This window comes from Anas acuta, chromosome 7 (assembly GCF_963932015.1).
Source record: "Anas acuta chromosome 7, bAnaAcu1.1, whole genome shotgun sequence".
Lineage (NCBI taxonomy): Eukaryota > Metazoa > Chordata > Aves > Anseriformes > Anatidae > Anas > Anas acuta.
Genome location: NC_088985.1, coordinates 12108521 through 12130522, shown reverse-complemented (window position 1 = coordinate 12130522; position 22002 = coordinate 12108521). Strand labels below are relative to the sequence as shown.

Below are 22002 nucleotides of genomic sequence, written 5' to 3'. Positions count from 1 at the left end.
TCTCATTTTGAAGAGATGCTTCTGGAAGGCAAAGAAGTGACTGACAGGAATAGATGTGATAGTTCGTGATCCTGGTTAAATTTAACTTTAGTTAGAAAACTTGTATATAAAGATTCAAGTTGCTCTGTTTCCTTATTCTATGTGAACCACTTTATGAGGCCCACATGCTAACATTTCTCAGAGCTGTCAAAACACAAATCCTACCCTTATTTGATGGTGGAGTAGCAGTGTCATGAAAAAAGTCAGACTGACTCTATCAAAGTCATAAGTACTGTTAAGTCTCAGGATGAAGGCCAAATTAGCGTGTGGTAAAATTAGTTCTATTCCATTTATACAGGATCTGGATTTATTGTTCTTCACTCCTGTTATGTTTTAAGGTTCAGTACCGGGACAAAACTCTTGCTGTGGTTTCAATCCAGAAGGTCATTCACACTCTAAAAATGGGAATTTCACTCCAACTTTGACAGTTTTGTGCTTTGGTCATAGTTGACCAGCACACACTTTTACTGTGATAGTATAGCTTGCTCTTCTGGTGAATTTGTACAGGGGCTGCTGGTTGAAGTCCTCAGGTTACTTGAAAGGCTGATATATAGACTTGCACGTTCAGAGCAGCTTCTGACTTGCTGTGTGAAAAGATGCATTTCTGCTCAGCCTTTGGTCTGCTCATCATTAAAGAAATGTTAACGTTTTGTTCATTCCCTGGAATATTGAGACCTAACTGAGTAAGCAGGAAATTAACAGGGTTATAGTGAATTGGAAATCTAATTGTGAATTGCATTAAGGTAGTAAAACCCACGCAATCCTAACATGTAAGGTCCTGAGCTCTGCTCAGTGGCGCAAGAGCTGTGGATCTGTGTGACCAAAGGACTAGTGCAGTCAATGACTTGAGCAAGCTTCTTTGCCTAGGAATCCTTTATTATCATGTCTATAGGTCAGATTTTCATTCTGTAATATGTAGCATAGGTGAAAACTTAAGTTGTCATAGCCTTACTGTGATAATTTATTCATACAAACAAAGAGACAAAATTAACTTTCCATGGGTTTCCTAGCTTTTTTTTTTTTTTTTTTTCCCTGAGGCTGAGATGTCATGTCCTTCCATATAACTGACTTTTAAATCATTTTTTTCCTTAGGACGTTGGTCAGGAAATTTTCTGAGAGAAATCTAAGAAAATTCTGAGTCCCATTTCACAAAATAAGGAACGGTTAAAGGCGTATCAGTGTTCTGGGGAATTACTAAGCAAATCCCTTATTTAGGTGAGCTGTTCTGCCACTGTACATTTGTAAATTTTTCTACATGTTTTGTGTACCAGGCAGATTTAAAATTACCTATAGATTTTTCATTCTTCCTGTCTGTTTCAGTAGAAAGATAATTTGCCTCATAACACATTACAGTAGCAGCTGGCTACACACTACCACAGTGGTTTCAGATTTTTTGTTTTTGACATTTTTCTTCTACATTGGGAAGATTTGGGTTGTATTTTTTTCCACAAAAATAGAATTATACTCTGACATCTCTGGAATGGAAACTCTGGGATTTCAATTAGAAGACTATGTATACATATCCACCCATGCTGGTAAATCTGGTTGGGAAATGGCAAATTGTTCTGACTGCTATTTGTTGGGAGTAGGTTTTAAATGCAAATTCATCCAGGTACGTCAAAGACTTCAGTAATAGGGCCAGTGAAAGTAATGTCTACGTTTATACCTAGACCTAGCCCCAAGTAACCCTTTTTTACAACATTTGTTGATAAATCTGAAATATTTAGGCATTCACAGAACTTCATTTAGTAGGAACTGTTCCAATCAGTTCTAATTATGTCCATCTGTGTGACAGCATGTACAGCACAGAAGTACAGACTGATCTTGCTTTCTACAATTAGTATGTTTAACACTTAGGGTAATTCATCTCTGTCATGCTCAGGAGAACCATGTAGTTGACTTCAGAATTTGAGCAAGACTGCAGAAAGTAATATTAATGAAATATTCAATGTTTCCCATGTCACTTTTAATTACCTAAAATCATCCAAATCCTGTTGGTTTTCATTTTACAGTGGCAATTAGAAGGACTTCACTGCTAAGACTATTTTTTAGCATCACTTCTTTTCTTAGGTCTTCTGAGAATTTGAAGTTTTCCTTCCTTTAATTTTCATTAATTACTGTTTATTTAGATCGTTTCCCCTTCAGTTCCAAGAGTTGAGGCTCAAGAAACAGATTGAGCACCAACTGAGCAATTCAGATTTGAGGTACTTGTTCCCAGCTCCCTGCCTCATGAGGCTGTGAGTATTCTAACATCAAGGGAAGGAAGCAGACAGATTCTACAGCTCAGCCATCTGGAAAGTTACCATAGTCCTTGTTAGGGATACTGGAAGGGATATTCCAACTGACCTGGTAGAAGCCTGGAAGATGCAAAGAACCCAGCTGCACTTGTCTCTTGCCATACTTTCCAGAGTCTTGATTAAATACTCTTCTAAATCATTTGAGAGATAAATTGTCTATTCTTAAATAAGTATTTGAGTAATAAAACAATCCAGTAGCTGCTTTGTTTGAAGAAATTATTATGAAGAAATATTATGCTTATGGTGTTATAAACCTGCTTGAAGAATAAAAATTTACATTAGGATTCACTGAAATTTTTAAAAAAGACATGCAGAACAATGGAAGCTACCTGAACCTGTGACTTTGCAGGGCACAAAATAGCCTATAAAATGTTCTGTGAATCCACAAGAAAGTTTGTTTGTTTGTTTGTTTTTTGTTTGTTTATTTTTTTTTTTCTTCCTGCTGGTGTGCACATGAATGTGCACGTATCCCCTCTGAATTTTCTTTTTGTGTTTATGATGCTCATAACTGCCTGCATTCTTCTGAGATTGTTGTGGACTTTGTTCATCTTGTTCCACTTCAGTGATAACAATATATCTTTACATGTAAAAAGTTATGAGACTTTTTAGTGTGGTGTTGCTTTATATATTTACAAGTCTTGTATGATAAAGGAGTGTATAAAGACAGAAATATACCCTGGTATATGATTGCTTATTGAACGTTTGCCAAAGACCACAAAATGTCTTTGCTCACAAGATCAGGTATTAATAGTGTGAGCTATTTTGTTGAAATACAACAGCTGCAAGTTACAGGGATATATCAGTAAATGAGAACTGCCTTCATATTCAAACACTGCTGAAATGAAAGTGAGCTTATTCAAAAGGAGAATAGGCCATAAGAAGTCTGAAAGTTTTTGTGAGTTTCTGGGAGGCCATCTTCATTCAAGTCTGGATCTTGGTTGCAGTTCCGGTTTCAGAATTTCTACCTATTCTGCACTTGACATCCTTAAGTCACAAAGGGATCCACTGTAGCAGAATTTTCTCTATTTCAATTCCAGATTGCTATTTTTATGGTAAAATATGAGATTTCACCTTATTAAACCAGGATATATTCTGTTTCATTAATTTTATTTTCAGTTCTTAACACTGTTAGCTTTTCCTTTCCCCTTCCATTTTTTAATGCAGATGTAACTATAAGATGACTTCCTACATCAACCATCTGCATCTTTCTATCTTTCTGCAGCTTTTTTTTTTTTTTTTTTTGTAAATAGGCTATTTAGTCCCTGTTCTACATAATGAGTGTCTGTAGTATCACTCCTAGAGAATGCAAATATTGTCCATCTTGCTCTGTGATGGATTTTATTCCCAGAAAATAAAAAGTATTAACACAGCATTTTTGTAACAGTGATAAAACTTAAAGAAATATGGTCTGCGAACGTGTCTGTGGGAATCAATATGGAAAGAAGTTGAAGTAAATAAAGTAGAAAAAAATATAAATGACAATATGTAGGACCTAGAGTCTTCATTTTATAGCCGAACTCTGTGTATAGCCTTGGGTTTTGTAGGAAGGGCCTGGAGTGAAACTGGGGCAGTTCAAATACCTGTGTAGCCCAGAGTGTAGCCTCAAGGTTGTTCTAGTGCTCTACCTGCTTTTCATGGCCCAAAGGGGATATATGCATTTTTTTCTCCAAATAAGCATCCTGTTTTATAGCATCCTGCCAATGCCTTCTAGCTCAGGCTTCAGCTGATCTGTTTTCTTGTTTTTGTGAGCTGCTGTACATACTACAGAGCAACACGACCCATGGGACAGGAGTCCTCTGGGAACTAGCTAAGCTGGTTCTATGCTCCCTGTGGCTTCTGAGGAGCCGTACTGGGGATAACAATTTGGCCTGCATTTCCCTCTTCACCTCCATATCACATAATACTCCCACATGTATGCTTCTACTTACTAGGCTTTTTTTTCCGTGAAAGATGTAGCGTCTGATCCCAATTCTTCAGTGACCTACAAAGCTGTTTAATATTACACACTCTAGCTAATCCCATTGATTTTTAGTAGAGTTGCCTTTATTGCATAAAGTTAAGTGCTTGCTTCAGTCTGTATTTTCATTAACAGCTGGTCCAACAAAGGAGGGACTCTCTGCTGGTGACAAAGCTGCAAGCAAATCCAATAAATCCTAGAGAGGGATAGAAAACTGCTTTGTTTTCATTTCTATAATAGTTATGGTTATAAGGATTATTACTTTATATGATCAAAGTAAAGACTAAATAAAATTATCAGCCCAAGTAGTGCATTACTCTGGTGCCTTCTGGCAGTTATCATGTTTAAGTACTAACTCCTTTGTGCTATTCAGTGACAACTCCATTTGGGAACAGTCTGTCTGACTGTTGGGTGAGTTTATAGATTCATAGTAAATAAGCCAGAAGGCACTATTAGATCATCTTGATCATCACAGGCCATTAAAAATTCACCCAGTTATCCATGTAACATTTGTTCCTAAGGCTGGAAATAATAGTTCTATGACCTTTCTGAGTTCCATAGGAGAAAATGAAGCAACTTCTCAGGAATTACTGGAGCACTCTAACATTCAGAAATCATGCTTAATTTGGTTTGCAAAGAACTGGTGGTGGTGTCAATAGAGAAAAATGAAAAATTTACTGATAACTTGGGCCTTCAGCTTTATGTTAGTGCATGAGTAATCTCACTAGGTGACTAACGATCATCAGGATAATTTAATCAAAGGAACTGCCTGTATCCATAAGACACAGCTTACTGTGTGTCTCAGTTGAAACTCAACAGTATTAATGTTAAAATCCCTTCCTCTAGTAAATAGATCACATTTCATCAAATTAGAGGGACCAGGTCAGAAAGCCAGATGGTGGCTTATGTGAACTATTTTGAGAATTTAGGAATGACTAAATCCTGATGCCCCACCTTTACTTCCATAAACTAATCTGATCTACTTGCTTGGTCTCACAGGGAATAAATGAGCTCTTCCACCTAATAGGTTTGGGTGGGAGGTAGCAAGGGCAGCCTAAGTCAGGCTTCTAAGGACGGGCCAGCGTAGTGGATAGCACAGAGAGCTGGGCCTCGCTGCACAGAGGATGATTTGTGCCAGCCTGGCCTGACTATTGGACTTGTGAGAAAGAGGACTAAAAGAAGGCTAAGGGAAAAACAATGAGGTGTTTTTTTTGTGTGTGTGGTTGTTTTTTTAGTTTAGAGCAGAACAGTTAGTTAAGGCTTCTGGAGTTCATGGCAGTGTGGATGTGAGGGGATATCTGAGCAACTCAGTTGTGCAGTTAGGGCGGGTGATCTATGGAAGAGAAGACAAGAACAAATACGATGGTAGCTACTGCTCTGCAGTATGGTAAATAAGCCTTGGTATGAGACATCAGATTCCTGAAAATGTTACCGGAGGTGAACCAGTGACATGCAAACAAATTTCATGGAGCTCCAGTCATTCTAGCTATAATAAAAATATACCTGAAGGCAACCATGACTTTGAACTGGAGGCTGTAGGCATTACAGACATAAGACTGCCCTGAAGAACATGAATATGGCCATGATAGGAGCAAATTCTGGTAACTGAATTGCAGGAGCCAATCCTCTAGATTTCTGAGGATGGCAGACAGCAGCTTGTGTCATTCAGAGATCTGATCTGCTGATGAGCCATACACGTAGCATTGAGAGAAGAGAAACATGAAACAGTAAAAGTACATTGACTCCCATCTGGTTGGCAGACTTACTGCCCTATGGTAAGCTAAAGAGGTACTTAAAGAATTTTAAGGTGAACACATGAAAATAATCTTGTTTGGCAATTGCAGATAATCTTATTTTGGGTAATCACCGAATATCCTCTTGAGTGTGCATAGGTGGCTTAAGATCACTTAGTAAAAGGAGAGAAGGGACCTGGACCAACAGCCATAACCTACTTGAATCTGTTGTTACTCAAGAATAGCTAGAAAATTTGGCCAGCATATGGTGTGTGTCTTTTTACAGGAACTTGGTTAATACAGTGGTAATTTTTCCAGAACAAGAGTTTCTGTACTGAGAAATTATTCAATCACATGAGTAGCTTAGTCATTTTGTGGCCATATTGTATAGTGTATTTAATATAACATGATGTGTTCCCTTCGCGTGTTTGAGCCATAGGGAATGTAGAGGAGGCTCATCTGCCTGTTGGGAGAGAGGAAAGGTACCACAGGGATAGTACAGTCCTCAGGGATAGTACAGTCCTCTCTTGCAGTGAGAGAAGTGAGGGTGAATTTACTCAAACTGGTCCTCTTTCTCAGAAGGTAGCTGTCAAAAGAGGATAGAGGCTTAGCACAGGAAGCAGCAGTGGAAACCTCAATGCAGAAGCTTAGAAGAAAGGAAAAAATAAACAAGGGCATGAAGAACTACATTGAATGGCATTGCTGAAAAAGGTGAGGAGGTACCTGTTATGACTGAGGACATGGTAAGAGAAGACGGGATGAGGGGAAATAGAGCTCTTGTTCCCTCATATGCCCATCATACGGGTGTGATGGGGCACATCCCTATTGTGAAACTTGGATCTGTCTTGATTTTGCAAAGAGCTTTGAAGTGTGTATTTTCTCTGTCAGCTGAATGGAACATGGACGGAAATGCCAGAGCTGCTAAGGCTTGTATTGTGAAAATGAGTCAGCAGGCTTAATCCAGGCTTTGTGGCTTGAAACTGTGAAGATGATTAGAGTCAGGAAAAAAAAAGTCTCAACAATGTCTTGAGCTGTTCTTTGTCCCGCAGTCTATGACAGGAATGGAGAAGGTCTTAGAAAGGCTATGAGGTAAAAAGAAAGGATTTTGAGAATATGTTAGGTATTGGTCCTTAAACCTTTTGAGTAGCACCTTGGTGTCAAGACACAGAAAGTACTGAATGTGGCTTGCTGCAGGAATTTAAGGGTCTTGTGGTAGAGGATTTACCACCTCAAGGGGTGGGCAGCAAGTGAAGTTGAAAATTTCAAAGGTGCTTTAAAGAACAATATAATGGAAAAAAATGTTTGTGGAAATATTTGCTCTCTGCCTGTCTCTTGAAAATGAGAAACAGTCTGGCTTTTTATATTGAAATATGTATAAAAACAAACAAACAAACAACAAACAAACAAATGAAAATAAACAAAAATGGCAGTTAGCTCTTGCCAGCTGAATTATTGATCAAATCCTGCAAACAAGAGTTCAGCAGTCAAAAGAAATCCCATGAAGTCTGTGGGATTTTACTGCCAACAAAGATGACAAGAATAAGAAGTGGCTTAAATAGGCAAAATGCTATGCCCTGAAAGAAAATCACTTGCATGATGCCACTAAAGCAAGAAATTTTGTATATAAAGCTGATGAGTCATTTAAACAATTAAAAATTTTCCTATCGGTAGCCTTCAATTACACCAGTAATCAATTTAGCTGCCATAATGCAGTGTCTAATATGATGTGAAGTTGATATGATATGACTGCAGCATTATGCATAATGCAGATAAATTGTACCAGGGAGTATATTAAAGAAAATTAGGTCTCACATGATACATTTTGATGCACTTGCAGTTAGATGGAAAAAGGTGAACTTAGTGAGCATCTTCATAAGTTAATATATATCTGAGAGAAGAAACTCTCATAATTTAGAATGTGATATCTCTTGGGTAGCTCATTGTAATGTATTTCATTGAAAACGTACCAAACTCTGGAATAATTTTGTGTAGCAATTAGGTCATGGAACCAAAGGTCTCCTGGGCTTTGCATATACACAAAGTGAATAATTCATGTAAAGGATAATATTAAATTCCTTCTTAAAGGTACGTAGCCTGTGTTATGCAGGCAGGTGTGCGCTGAGGGGTAGGGAAGAGAAGAGCAGACTGTACCGGTATTCTTTATGTAGCTGCCTGTACTTAAAGTCTCACCCTGGGTTAACAGTTTGTTACAAAGATCAGATAGAGAGGGCGGATAAGTAAATCAATAAAAAGGAAAGGTGTGCGGAGCCTTGAGAAGAGCCTATCAATCAGGAGTTGAAAGGCAACCAATTCCACTTTGAAGAGTCACGGATGGCCTCCCTCAGCTATGCAGACTTCTGCTGAGAAACAGATGGACTGATGCATTTTGTACTTAAGTAGCACAAAGCTGAACTGCAGCATACAGGATAAACACATGCTGCATTTAATACAGCGCAGTTTAACATCAGGATCTGATGTGAGCAAGGGAGTGTAAATAGGAGAGCAGGGGGCACTGTATTCTGCATACATTTTTAACTAAAGTTCCATGGAGGTTGTTGCCACTGGGCCTTTTTGGCTATGTTAAGGCCAGAGCAGATCCCCACAGACACTTAGCAAGCTATAATTGCTTATTAAGCAGAGCCTGCTGTCTGCCAACCAAGTACACCCCTCTCATAGTGGAGGGTCTGACCTGAAAAGCTTGATTACTGGTTTGTAAACAAGATACAACGCCAAAGACACCAGGACAATCCAAGCGAGAGGACAGTAGAGCACTGAGAGCTCTGGGTTCACTGCAGTGCGAGTGTGCATTCCTTCACTCTCAGCCCACTCCCTGTGAATTACACTTCTCTAGTGCTTCTCTGGTGACTTCTAGAACCCTTACTGCTGCTTCCAGACTTATGTACCATGTTTTCTCAAGGTAACCTTCTCAAAGAACCTTGAATTTTTTATCTGTTTGGTTTACTTTATTAGCTTTCCCTCTTTGATTATCTATTTTTATGGTAGATGTTTCATTCTGCTTTTGAAAAACTATGATGGAACTTGCCAACTCTTTGTATCTTGCTATTGTGAATGCATTGATAACAATAAACATTATGTATGTAATGTTCTAGTTTGGGTTGTATCCATGTCTACTGCTATAAAAGCATTAAAATTGAAACAAGTCTAAACGTAAAGTTGATGAATTTGTGTTAACCTCAGACCTTGGTAATATAGGTTAGAATTCCAAATATCTGCTATCAACTTGAAGAAAAATTGGAGTGCTGCCCTTTCTACCCAGCTTCTCAAATCTTTGATAAATTGTGCTGAACCATGGAGGCATTACACGCTCCAGTGTAATCATGTGTACAACAGCTGTAGCACCGAACACAAAGGGATAGACCTAGTGTAATCTTGCTGGGGAGGATTGCCATGCTGCTAGGCAAAAATCACTGATGTGACTTCTGAAGGGCAAATGGTGGTACAGAGTACAGAGAGAGAATTAACCTTAGGAGAGTAGAATAATACAGATCACTCTATAGTCTGCATCTCCAGACTTCAAATACTATTTTCTCAGGGTTAGTTCTCATATATTTAGTTTCCCTGTTGTCAGTGCTATCTATCTTTGGGATTGTCTAATTTTTGCAGGAGGCTGAGGTGTAAGAGATTTGAATCTTGGGGAGAAAAACAAAAAAACAAACAAACACACAAACAAAAAAAACCCACAACACAATAAACCAAACACAGCTATCTGATGAGACTCCTGCCAGTGTAAATCTTCACTGCAGCATTAAAATCCTAAGTTACTGTCGCTTCACATACAGCTATGTGAATGACAGCATGATAAGATAGATTTTCTCATTTACTGATTTGCAGTTCTGCTTTTCATTTCTTTAAGACAAAGTTTTAATTTATTTCATTCCTATTTTGCTATAGAGACCTCGTTTCCTTTTTTTTTTTTTTTTTTTTTCCCTCCTGTTTGGTTTATGGTGGTGCTTCATAGAAATGCTAGTCTTGAACAAGTAAAGAGAAGATGATAAACATGCAAAGTCAGTCCATACTCTGAAAGCACTAGACAGTCTGATTTGCTGATACGAGCTCAGTATGGAAAAGGAAGGTCTGGAAAACATACCCTTATCCTTGCTCTATGTGATGCTTTGTAATGGAATAGCAGCTCCAGGGAAATGATCTGCTAATCATTCTGAACCCTCTGCAGATTATGCTGTCGAATTTCAGCCAGCTTTCTGAGCTTGTCCTGAGTCCCAGCTCATTCTAGCCCTTAGAGGGAGCCACAGACTTGACTATAGAACTGGAGGAAAAAGGCAGGTTCTGTTACATCCTATCTCTGATGGAGGAGGTGGGGAAGGGATGATTTTCAATTGTTTATTTCTAGTTTTTAATTGACAGCAATGTGAAAATCAGGCACAAGACTGGTTTCCTGAGGTGAGTCCTCTAATGTATTTACTTTTCTAGTGACAGATTTGTTTGTGTTTAGAAGGCCTCATAAATACATTAATTTACCTTCCCCTCCCACACCATTCAGTTCCAGTTTCCACTGTTCTCGTTTTGATGCTGACACAGCAGGACTTGAAAAATTACACATATTATACACTGCTACCTCCTGAATAATAAAAAAAAAAGGTATTAAAAAAAGATAAATATTAAGGCTGCAGACTTCAGTCACATTTTTGTTGCCACATTTTCTGTTTATTCTTCCTTAATTTTATACCCTTCTTTATGGAGAGAGGTGTATTATTCCCCTCCTTCCCTGTAGTATGTAGGTTATAGCAGAATATTTTTATGTAAATGACATGGCTAAAGTAGGTTATGTGGCTGTGTTACAAAATCCGAATGAAAATGCTTTCTGCTGGTTCAGCATTCAGCAGCATTGCCAGTGAGCTGTTCAGTCCAGGGAATAGAGGATGCGCATGCTTGGAAAAAAATGGATGAGGAGATGAGCAAGCTTGGGCCAATTAAACATTTTCCCCTTTTCTTGAAAGTGGAATTAAAACACTTGAACTAAAAAATGGAACTAAACCACAGATGCCTCTTCTTCACCTCCCCTTCCCAGCAGATGAATTCTAGTGGCAGTGCTGAGGATTGCTTATCCAGAAAGATGCTATACCAGAGACTGGGACAGTGTGTGTCTAGTCCCAGAAAATACTGTTAAAGATTAAAGTCTTAAATTTCAAACAGCTCTGAGCTCCTTGCTGAGACTACTGCTAATTAGAACATCAAGTTGTGTGGCAGTTATAACAGGGTAACAACTGCCAGCACAGAATCGTATTGGTGGTAATCTTCTATTTTGCACATAAGCTCTTGAGATATAATCTTTTTCTGTAATGATCTTAGCTTAGTTTGGAGCATTGAAATAGGGGTAATCAAGATGAAAAAGCAATGGAGAGGTCATCGTCCTTATAAACAATTCAAAATATTTCCTAGAAAGGCTGGGAAGATGAAAAATGCCCCCAGTCAGGCACCCTTACTCCAAATTTCTCTGCTCTTGGGAGTCATTATTTATCCATGTCATAATCTGGGAAAGGAAGGAAAGAGAGAGAATTTTTATGTTGCAATAGAAAGTTTTAATTCACGTTTTGTCTGAACCAATCTCCTGTTCCTCAGCTTTCTGACTCTAGGTTGGCTGGAGCTGGTAAGCCCAGCCATTACAAAATGTGAACAAATCCTAGGGGAAGAAAGTATTTAAAACTAGATTTGTTGTCTTTTCAAGGTTGCCTTTTGAGTTTAAGACCTTGTGGGTTTTCCAAATTTTCTCAGAAAGTAGGAGAATTCATGCTGCTTTCCTCACGGTAATTTGGACTTGGTTTATTTGTTTGGATTATTTCAGAATAGTTGAACTGTAAAACAAGAATCCACGTGTACTAGGTTAAAAATTCAGTCATGGATTTGCATAGGATGCCGCTAGGAACAGTTTGTGTCCAGACAACAGGTTCACTGAGGTAGCCAAGGGAGAAGCAGCCCTTTTATCACTTTAATAGAGTCAGACATCTCTTTTATATGTTGTTGTTAAGGGGAGTAGACTGTGAAAACAGTCTACTTTTAAAGATCACCAAAGGCCAAATGTGAAGAGGGCATTAATGTCTAAAATGATGCCTCCCACAGGAAGACAAAAGCTGTGTAGAAAGAGAACAGTAGGAAAGAATATTTGCATAATAGTGTTTGCTTTCAGTGTGCTCCCCTAGCACATGGCAGGGTCAGGATGACCAGCAAGACACAGACAGTGATGCAGCTTTGCTCCCTGTTCACCTCTCAGTGAGAGAGGCTAGACTCCTTCTTCCTCTGTGAATGAGAATACAATGCAAAGAAGAAAGGCTATAACAGAGGAAGATATTGGATTCATTGCTGCTATTAGATTATATCACTTCCAAATGTGACCTTTTAGAAAAATAAATAAATAAATGTTTTCCCCACAAATTAATTCCACTTAATCATTTGGTTACTGTTCTCAGATATTTTGGGTAAATAATCTTCAGGCAGTGGGTTGTTCATGAAGTATTCATTTCAACTCCCTGCTTTTTCTATTTTTGTTGTGTGATTGCTCATTGAACATTACCAGCAGTTGCCTGAAAATTTGTTTGTATGCTGTCTTGCATCTTGGATCTCCATCCTGAGCTACTTCTGCAGTTAAATGCTGTTCAGAAATAGTTCCTGCTTCTTATCATGCTTAAATGCACATAATCCTTGATGAAGAGTTTGTTCTTTGCACTGTGATAGCTTGTGATCACGATTTGATTTCTGTTCTGTGAAGTCAAGTAAAATAAAATAAGAAAGATGACAAATGGATAGAACAGCAAAACTGCTTGCCCTGAAGCCTTTACAAAGGCGAGTCTTTTTCAATTAGTGCCAAAATGTGAAGCTACAGCTCTAGTGTAATTGAATAAAAGCAGAGGAAGAAAGGCCAAGTCCCCCAGGCTCTCCCCCTTCTATACCTGACCAAGAAAAATAGAAAAAGCAAGGAGGAGAAAAGTCTTTCTTCCTTTAGGTATTTTCTTGCCAAACTCTATTTCTTTAAAGAAAACAACAAACAAACAAAACAAGGTTAAAGCATTTTGTTTTATGAGACAAAACCTGTGCATAAAAGAGAGATCCTGAACTGCAAAGCAGCCTGTGCATGAACTCCACCCTGTACAGCACAAACTCAATGGGATCCGAAATTGCGCTTTGGCTGAGGGCATCGTTCAAGTAGAGTCTTTGGATTTGTGCTTCCATATGATGGTGTCTTTCTTGAAATTTAGTTTAGATCAAAGACATTTTCTTCTTATATTATTATAATGTTTTGCTCTCTTCAAAAATATGTTACATGAATAGAGAATAATAGTATAAGGTTTTGATTTTGAGCATCATGCAAGTCAGATAAGAGTTTAAGACATACATATCTATAAAACAGGATTTTTTGTGAGAAAAAATGGTATGTAATCATGCAGTTAAAGGATAGTGTTGTTACAGGCACATAGAGGAGCTGGTACACAATCTTTTATTTTTTCTAAGTACACTCTCAGAATTTCTTAGATTTTCTTTTTAACTTTGTGGCCATAACATTAAATATGTAGTCATGCCCAGACACCTGCTATGCCACTTTGCGACAGACTGCTGCCATTGTACCTGGGAACTTCCAATGTTCACTAGCAGAGAAAGAAGCCTGTGTCTGACTGAATGCGTGTAGTTATTAGACTGAGTTAGGACTGGCAAGTCTCTGTGCCCTTGCCCTCTTCTCTTTCCATTTCCTTTCCCCAATGAAAGAGAACAAATAAGAATCCCAAGGAGTGAGGAAGGGGGAAATGTGCCCCAGATTTGTGTCCTCCTCTGCTCAGGAACTGAGGTGAGGCCAGGACACAGACTCCAGGGGGGCACCTGCATATTACGTTCCCTGGTTGATCTCTCTCTGCAGAAGAAATGCATCGCTTTGTTTTATGTAGCATCTTCCTGAACGCTGTCTTTGTAGGATAGTTTGAGTACAAGTGAAGCTTTAGAACTTTTCATTTCTGGTCTCAGTGTTGGCAAGCAGCAGGAAGAAACAGTAATGTATGAGGAATATAATATTAGGTAATTAAGTGAGCAGGCATCTTCCTGTCACCTGTTGTGCACAGTAGCAAGGAAATGTTGCTGATGAAGGATGGGGATAAGTATATTTGTAATAATCTAGAATATTTTATTTGAAAAATGATATAGGTGAATGGTGGATGGATCATCTGTGTTCCCCTTCCCTACGGAGAATCTTGTGCCACCACAAATACCTCAGGTTAGATATCTTATTTCTGAAAATTGTTAACTACAAGGAATAGAAAAGGAGGATGACTGCTCTGCAATTCTGCTCCATTGCTGTTCCTTTTGCCTGAAAGGAAGGGCCTGGGAGTGATGCTCCGATCCTTCTAACAAGACAGTATATCTTTTCCCCCTACAACCAAGCCCACCTTCTAGAGGCAGAAATGAGATTAGAGGAGGTATCTTGTGTGAACATCATGCAGTGGGATGCCAGTCAGCATGCATTCTCGTGTGGTTTTCCTTTTTTTATAGCTCAGAAGGGCCACATCTGTTGTCTCCTCAGAAGGTGGCCCCCTTCCCACAAAGTGCCACTGCTCCTTGGAGGATCCGGGCACCTGCCCTGTGAAAGTTGGATCTGAAATTCAGTGTATTTTTTTTTTCCATGTACTTAATTGACTGTTGGCCCTGCTGCTGTAAAATAGCATTTTACTGAGTTTGGTACAAACTTTGTTGAACAGTGAAAGGTCACGATATGCTTGAAGAGCAGCGTTCTGTCTCTCCAGTCGCAAAGTGGAAAATGAATTAACAACAAGACTTGCATAGTCCGCATGAACTGCTGAGAACTAACTCTTGTTTAATTAATATTAATTTGCTATTTATAAAGTGATAACAAGCTTCTTGTGGCTTTTATTACAGCTGCTTTTAATTTTAAAGGCATTTTAATCAGTTTGCATGACTGTATTTGTCAGCACCGGGTAAATATGAGCTCTGATACCCTTTTGAGACCAGTTAACAGGTTAGGCTGGGAAATAACATGCAAGCTCATTTCTCCTATCAGAAGAGATCAGTTGCCAAAGTGACATAGATATTGTTGGTGTAGGTGATACCTTTAACCATGACATCACTTTAAACCCCCAGGGCAACACTTAGACCCTTGGGAGTGTATTACCACTTCAGCTGAAAGTGTGAGACTTTATGTTGAATTTCTTTCTACTCAAGGGAGCAAAAATGATGGGTTCAGTCAAGAATCCTTTATTTTTACTTGAATGCAGTCAGGACTACTAAAGCAACTTATCATTATTTCTCCTGAACTTTCTTTTTTTTTTTCCTTATCCTTCCCTGTTCCTCCCCCCTCTTTCACTTGACACCTGTCACTGCCTTTGGTGGATGAGATAAGCAGAGAACCCTGCACTGTAATAGAAGAGTAGCAGAATATGCCCGCAAGAAGAGGAACAGAACAAGAAGAATCGAGCCTTTGCTGGGCAGGCAGGCGTGGGAGAGCTCCTTTGCTGCAGGTTGCTGTCTGGAGTGCCGTACGTGGGGTTTTGTCACTGTAGTGAGGATAGTTGGGAGCAGGTTTGTCTCTTTTTTTTCTTGGAGTCATCATGCTGCAGCAAATTTTACGTGATATGTATATTGACCCCGAGCTCCTGGCAGAGCTGAATGAAGAGCAAAAGCAGATCTTGTTCTACAAAATGAGAGAAGAGCAGCTGAGGCGCTGGAAGGAGAGGGAAGAAAAAGCACGAATGGAGGAGGCTGTGTTGAGAAGGACAGCGAGGCGCAAACAAAGTAAGCTTTGTGACCTCCTGTGCTTGCTCAGGAGCTGGGGGAGATGGGCATGCAACTGGCTATGATACAGCATGTCTGGAAGAGATTACAAAGAAGAGTGCCAGCTGTCCCCTAGGATAAGAGCAGAGCAAGCATGTGAAAACAATGAAATGTGTTTTCATGCAATATGTAGTTAAGCTATGGGGCTCCATCCCCAGGCTGTTATGGATGCTAAATGCGTGTGTTGGTTTAAAAAGCAAATAAGCAAACTCATGAAAAAAAAGTTAAAGGTTCTTGAAGTGTCATTACCAAGTGTTTGATCTGGGGTTCAAGTGGTTTAGAATAAGTAGGAATATTTATTTCCTTGCTGTCCCCTGTGAACAAGTGGATTCCGTCTCGTTGCCCTTTAATAGAATGAAGTTGTCAGGCTGATGTAGGATAGAAAGTTTCCTCATGGAAATGTAATTGCAGTGGATCCTCACTCAACATGGAGATGTTGCAGAGATCTGTCAAACATCCCTTTTCCTGTGAAATGCCAAAGGCCTTATCCAGTCTTAAAATTAATTCGAATCTGAATTTTCAAAATCACTAATAATGTGATTAGCTGATTATGTGAAAGTGCCTTAATAGCTATCTCACAACTATATTCACTATATAAAGTGTTGCTTATGTTAACATACACCTATGGTAGAAGTCTTTGCTTTGAGCACCTCAATACAGATGCATTATTGGATTCAATTGTCAGACTTATTAAAGCTGCTGAACCTTACAAAGTGCCAAGTATATCCAATTAGATACTTGACAATTCAAAGACTGACTAAAGAAATGTGTTTCAAAGCAAAACTATTTTTCAAGACTCACTTGAAGCAAAGGCCTTTATCAAATGTTTCTAGAGTAAGTAACAATGGTAGCCTTAAAGTAAGGGAGGAACATTCAGAATGGCCTAATAAGCAGTAGAACGAGCTTAAAATGGCCCCTTAGAGATGACAAGGTGGAAGTTGGGAAACTTAATTGTTTAATTTCTGTTTTCTTCATTTTAATGTTCTTACTGTGAATAGCTCTCCTCTAAGAAGGATGACATCAAGATAGCTTCTCTCATACAGCACAATAACCTTGTTCATTTTGATTGATTTGTTGCTGAGAAAAAAAATGAAAATGCAGTTCAGATCCTTAAGCCAAAACACCACTATATCATTGAAATAATCTGTATTATTCTCATTCTTTTAGGAAGACAGATGCAGAAAAATCTAACTGTAAAAATATTTATGTGATGATTTCTCATAGTGTTGACATCTAAATTTCCATATACAAACTATGCATTAAACCTGTTCAGCTTCCTACTACAGGAGGCCATTTTCTGGGTAATTAATTTTCTGATTTATAAAGAATAAGAGAATGGTGGAGAAGAGCAGCAGACTAACCTGTAGATTATATTTGCTCTGATGAAAGTATTCGGGTATTTGCATAGAGCAAAATTTCACAACAGAACATTTTCATTTTACATTTCACCTTCTTAAATTGCCAGTTTGAGTTATTCTTTAGATTTGACTTTTACCCAAGATGAAAACATTCCACTTCCTTCACAAACATACTAAAGAACTGATCTTACAGAAGTTCTTGAGACAGATCTATTGGAATTACAGTTTGAGGATTAAAGTCAGGCATTTGCTTCCTCTGAAAATGTATTTTGACTTCCACGATCTGATGTGGGTGAGTTAAAAAAGATAACTTCCATCTATCCAGGCATAACTGTACAGAGACGTGTGACTGATTTCTGTTATACAGTTCCATAATATAATGGTAAATGGTCTCACAATGGAGCTACATTCTTGTAAAGAAAATGTGCTGTAAGTCAACCAGAAATTGAGGGTATCATGCAGGAATTACTATGTAATTCCATTGCCTATATAACTCAAATGGTCAGAGCAGATGGCTGTAACAATCCTTTCCTATGTTAAAATATGTGATTATTTTTCTTTCTAAAATACATTAAGCATCACTCTTTTTGGAAATTTAACCTTTTCACAGTTTTTTTCTTTCCATTGGTGTATAAGCAAGTATCTAAACATTCTCCCCCAGCTACACAACGCAGAGTATGGAGTATTTTTTCCTGTTCAAAATTAGTGTCTACCAGGAAATTTGGAAGTTACCACAATTATATGTTCTTTATCCCTTTGAGACTGGGGGATTTGGACAGTTTCACCTTCAAGATGTTGTTTTTGACACTGCATAACATAGGTTTTGTGCTGGTATTACTTTGCTGAAGTCAGAAATTACACTGGCTTTATAGAAGTGTTTATGGAGCACAGAATTAAAGGTCTTTGTAGCCTGACACATAGTAGAAAACAGAAGTGAGTTTTTAATATCTAGCCCTAATGCTGTGCTGAATCTCAGGATTACTCAAGCATAGCAATCTGCTAGCTGAATATGTGATTTTCTAGTTTACAGGAAAATGTGTATGTTTGTGAATATGAAATAACATTTCCATAAAATGATTATTTTTTAGTAATTTACTCTGAATTGCCTCTGAAGGACTATTTCAAATCCTTCCATTTTCCTCATAGTCAGAATAGCTACATATGAAACTCTTACCTCACCTCTTCGGGATGTGATAGGGTGAGATAGAGCAAAAGGAAGTGGTAATAATGGGCACTTCTCTAACTAAAAATGCTCCAAAAAGTTCTGGGGCTTGATCTGGAGTCATGTACGCCGATTGATACAATTCTGAATCAGTTCAAGAGCTTACCTGCTATTCTATGTGCAAACCCAGCAGCAAATAAACAGAGGTGGATTTTTCAAAATACTGTGGTGATGGTGAATCCAATTCTGATTTTCTGCAGTGTCTTGAGGATGAAGGCTCCAAACTCACATAAGCTTTCAAGAAGTTTCTGTGAAACCCATGTCCAAATCATTTGGAATTTCAGTAGAGGTAAATCCCTGAATATACTGGGGTTCACCTGAGGTGAGGAGTGGTTACACATACCTGGGAGGACTCCTGGCACTGTCTCTAAGAGTGGGATTTGGAGCTGGTTGGTGAAGTGCTCACAGCCGGAGATGCCTTGGCTTCTGCAGACTGTCAGGGCCACCCCGTTCCAGCATGCCTCTGTCTACTTCTTCAGGATGGAGTACTTCCATGTCGTTGATGTCATGGAAGTCCTTCTGATCTGAAACAAAGAAAGCTGCATCGTGTAAGTAACTTACCATGTGCAAGGCTTAAATGTGTTGTCTTACAGAAATCACAAGTGCAGAGTTTGGAAAGAAAAAAACGTGGCATTCACAGACTAAATAAAAAAAAAAAAAAAAGGCTTTGCTATAGATTTAAAAACCATCCACGTGTTTAGGGAATGCTGCTCAGCGTGATAACTTTTTAACTGTTTGAACTGTTTGGAAACTGATTAGCAAAGACCCAGAATCTACAGCGATTTTTATAGAAGTGCCACTGAATGGAGATTGTCTGTAAATGTCCTATTAAATACTAAGACACTTGTTTTTTAGTTTGTCTTTGGTTTTAGTTTTGTTTTTTAAAACAAAAATAAGCTCCAAACATGAATTAAAATGATGTAAGTTGTTGAGAGTGTTTAGCAAGCCAAATTGTGTAATGTGTGATTAGTCTTAGTCTTCATGTCTAAAGAAAATCATATTAGCCTTCCTCAGTAACTGCAAATTGTGCCTGCTTTTACATTTGGATTGCTTGGTTCATGTGTCTTGAGTAAAGGTCAAAACTAATATTTGTATCAGATTGTGCCAATATTAAAGAAATCATTTCATTTTGGGGGTGAATTAAATGCTTCCAGGTTGTTTAACAGTTTAAATTTCATTCCCTTTTTAAAAACAAATAAAACATCACTTCTTCAGAATGAAATATTCCCTTCAGTAAATAGTGAACTGTTCTGACATTTTTGCTGTTTGTACCTTATCTACATTTGTACTTTTTCTAAAAGATGTTAGTAGAATTTCAGCATTGTTTGGGTTCTCCTGAAACGACAGTATTTAGTGAATTTATTCGAAATTACGAAAAACAAAAACTATTTTTTAGCTTTTAGTATGACTCCTGGCTTGGACTGAAAGAGCTTCAAAAGCCAATAGGGTTCTTGGAATTGAGGGGTTGGTCTTCACTTTGTTTAAAAATTACTGCTGGGCAGATTTTTCAGGGACATATCTTCATTGTGATAAAACAGATTGCCTTTTCTTGTTGTGCTAATATCACTAAGGGAAACCTCCTCAAAAGTTCAAGATCCCTTTGGGATTTGTTCAGTTGACTGGCAGGCAGCTTTGCAATTTGCAAAGAAATGCCTTGATGTGATTAGGCAGAAGTCCTTTAACCAGGATAGCTGAGCTGAGACTAAGTGAAGGACGCTGCCAGGTTGGGTTTTGACTCTTGTGCACCATCCAGAGCTGTCAGAATACCCAAAATGAGATTTCAAAACCTATTGAGCGCTAGATAGCTGAAGGACAGCCATGTGATAGGGAAGACAGTGCTAGACTGCTGCTACATATTCTGACATTTACTCGTTGTGAACTGTAGCTCGTGATGTTCAGACAGGAGCTATTTGTAAATGCTGTTATTTACCCGTCCTCAACAAGTATAGCTGGGAGAAAATTAGGTAGGCTTATCACAGCATGGCTAAAAAATAATTTCTTTATCTAAATGACATTTGTGTTAGAAAATTATTGGAGAATAGATGAAGTGATTTGAAAGCAAGTATTTCAGATATCACAACGGGATAGTTGGAGGATACATCACTGTCACGCATGAAGGCACATGTATGTGTTGTAGAGTGTGCATGTAAGGGTGAGTGGGTGTACTGTGACATTTTTCTACATTTCTGAACTCAGAAATGTATTCCTCATTTATACTGTCTTCTCAATGCCCTGGAAATGCTTAGCCAAGACTTGGCTAAGAGTACAGAGGTATGCTCCTGGCACTGTTTGTTGTCTCTTTCCCTGCATTGTTGGGTACAGGTCTCACCAAAAACATCAGACTGGAGTATTTCTGAAATTTTTGGTCATACGCAGTCTTGAAACCTGTAAAGTCCCATCTTTTCTTTTCAATTCAGAGATGACTGAAAATGTAACAAGGGAACATTAGAATAATTGTAATTAGGGGACTGAGCCAACTAATTTGAAATAATTGGAAAAGCTTTAATGTAGCATTCACAACATGTATAGCAGCTTGTGATATGATGCGGTTTTGTTAGTAGTAGATACCTTGGGGCCAGAACTCAGCTGCTTGGAGCTCGTGCTGAGTATGGCTGTGTAGTGAGGTATGCTTGAACAGCAGCTTCTAAACTGCTCACTTATCTGAAGCTGGGGCCGGAAAGAGACCCCCAACTGCCATATGACCTAAATATGCACCAGATGGAACAAATCCAGAGGGACTTCTTGGGCCTCCTAGGATTAGCCATAAGTCTATGCTTTTTAGTCTCATCCTCTGCCCTGCAGCTGACTTCTCTGTTTTGCAGAAAAAGCACAGAATACTGCTGACTACCTGGCCCTTATTTCGCCCAAGGTTTCTCTTGCATGTGTGCAGTCCTCAGCACTGTCTGAAGCATCTGTATCAGCTGCGTTATGAGAGAGGCTACTGGGTTAATTGAGTAACTGGCATGGAGACAATTCTGTGTTTCTTTCATGGTGTTTCTGAGCATGTCAGGACAGAGTGGTGGCAGGCAGGCTTTCTTGTACGTACTTGTGCTCTGGTAATGATATGAGGTTGTGACTGGTTGCAAGCTCATGAATACTTGATATGGAAAGAGAGCAGCACTGCAGCCAAGGTGAGAGGGATTTACCCAAGCTAATTCAGTATTTCCTTCCTGATTTTGCCAGTTTTAAGCAGAGGCATTGGGTTTTGATAGCAGGATTTGGAAGACTTAGGAAAACTTGATGTATTCAACTAAGCAGTGGGTTTAGCCAGACACTCATGATGGTTCATTAACCTTCAAATCCAATCCTCTGCTGTTGTGCTGGAAGATCTCACTGTAGTGGTACAGCTCTCCCTGCTTTGGTGGTCCTGTGTGCCTGATAAAAGGAGTCAGTGCAGACCTGCCACACTGCATTACGCAGGGGAGTCTGGTGCAGCAAGTGATCCACGGGTACCAGTTCATTCTGTAGCAGGGAACCCTTCTGCTCTGACTTTCCATCAATCCTTGAAGTAGTCATGCAGACTTGTTTTTGTTGATTCTCCAGTGGTGGGTAAACCTTGATGCCTTGTAATAGCTCTGTGCGAGTGAAAAAT

The 22002-nt window shown here is 38.8% G+C and overlaps 1 protein-coding gene across 2 annotated transcripts in view; it reads left to right on the top strand.

Annotated features, from left to right (window-relative positions):
- SH2D4B (SH2 domain containing 4B) overlaps window positions 1-22002 on the top strand; it is a 95320-nt gene that overhangs the window by 13809 nt on the left and 59509 nt on the right. Inside the window, exon 1 of one of the 2 annotated variants that reach the window (XM_068687878.1) lies at window positions 15318-15791. The exons of the other annotated variant lie outside the window; for it this stretch is intronic. Coding sequence (XP_068543979.1) covers window positions 15608-15791 — 184 coding nt within the window. The 5' untranslated portion in view covers window positions 15318-15607. Of the gene's footprint in view, window positions 1-15317; window positions 15792-22002 lie in introns of those variants that run through there. 2 annotated transcript variants of the gene reach the window in all.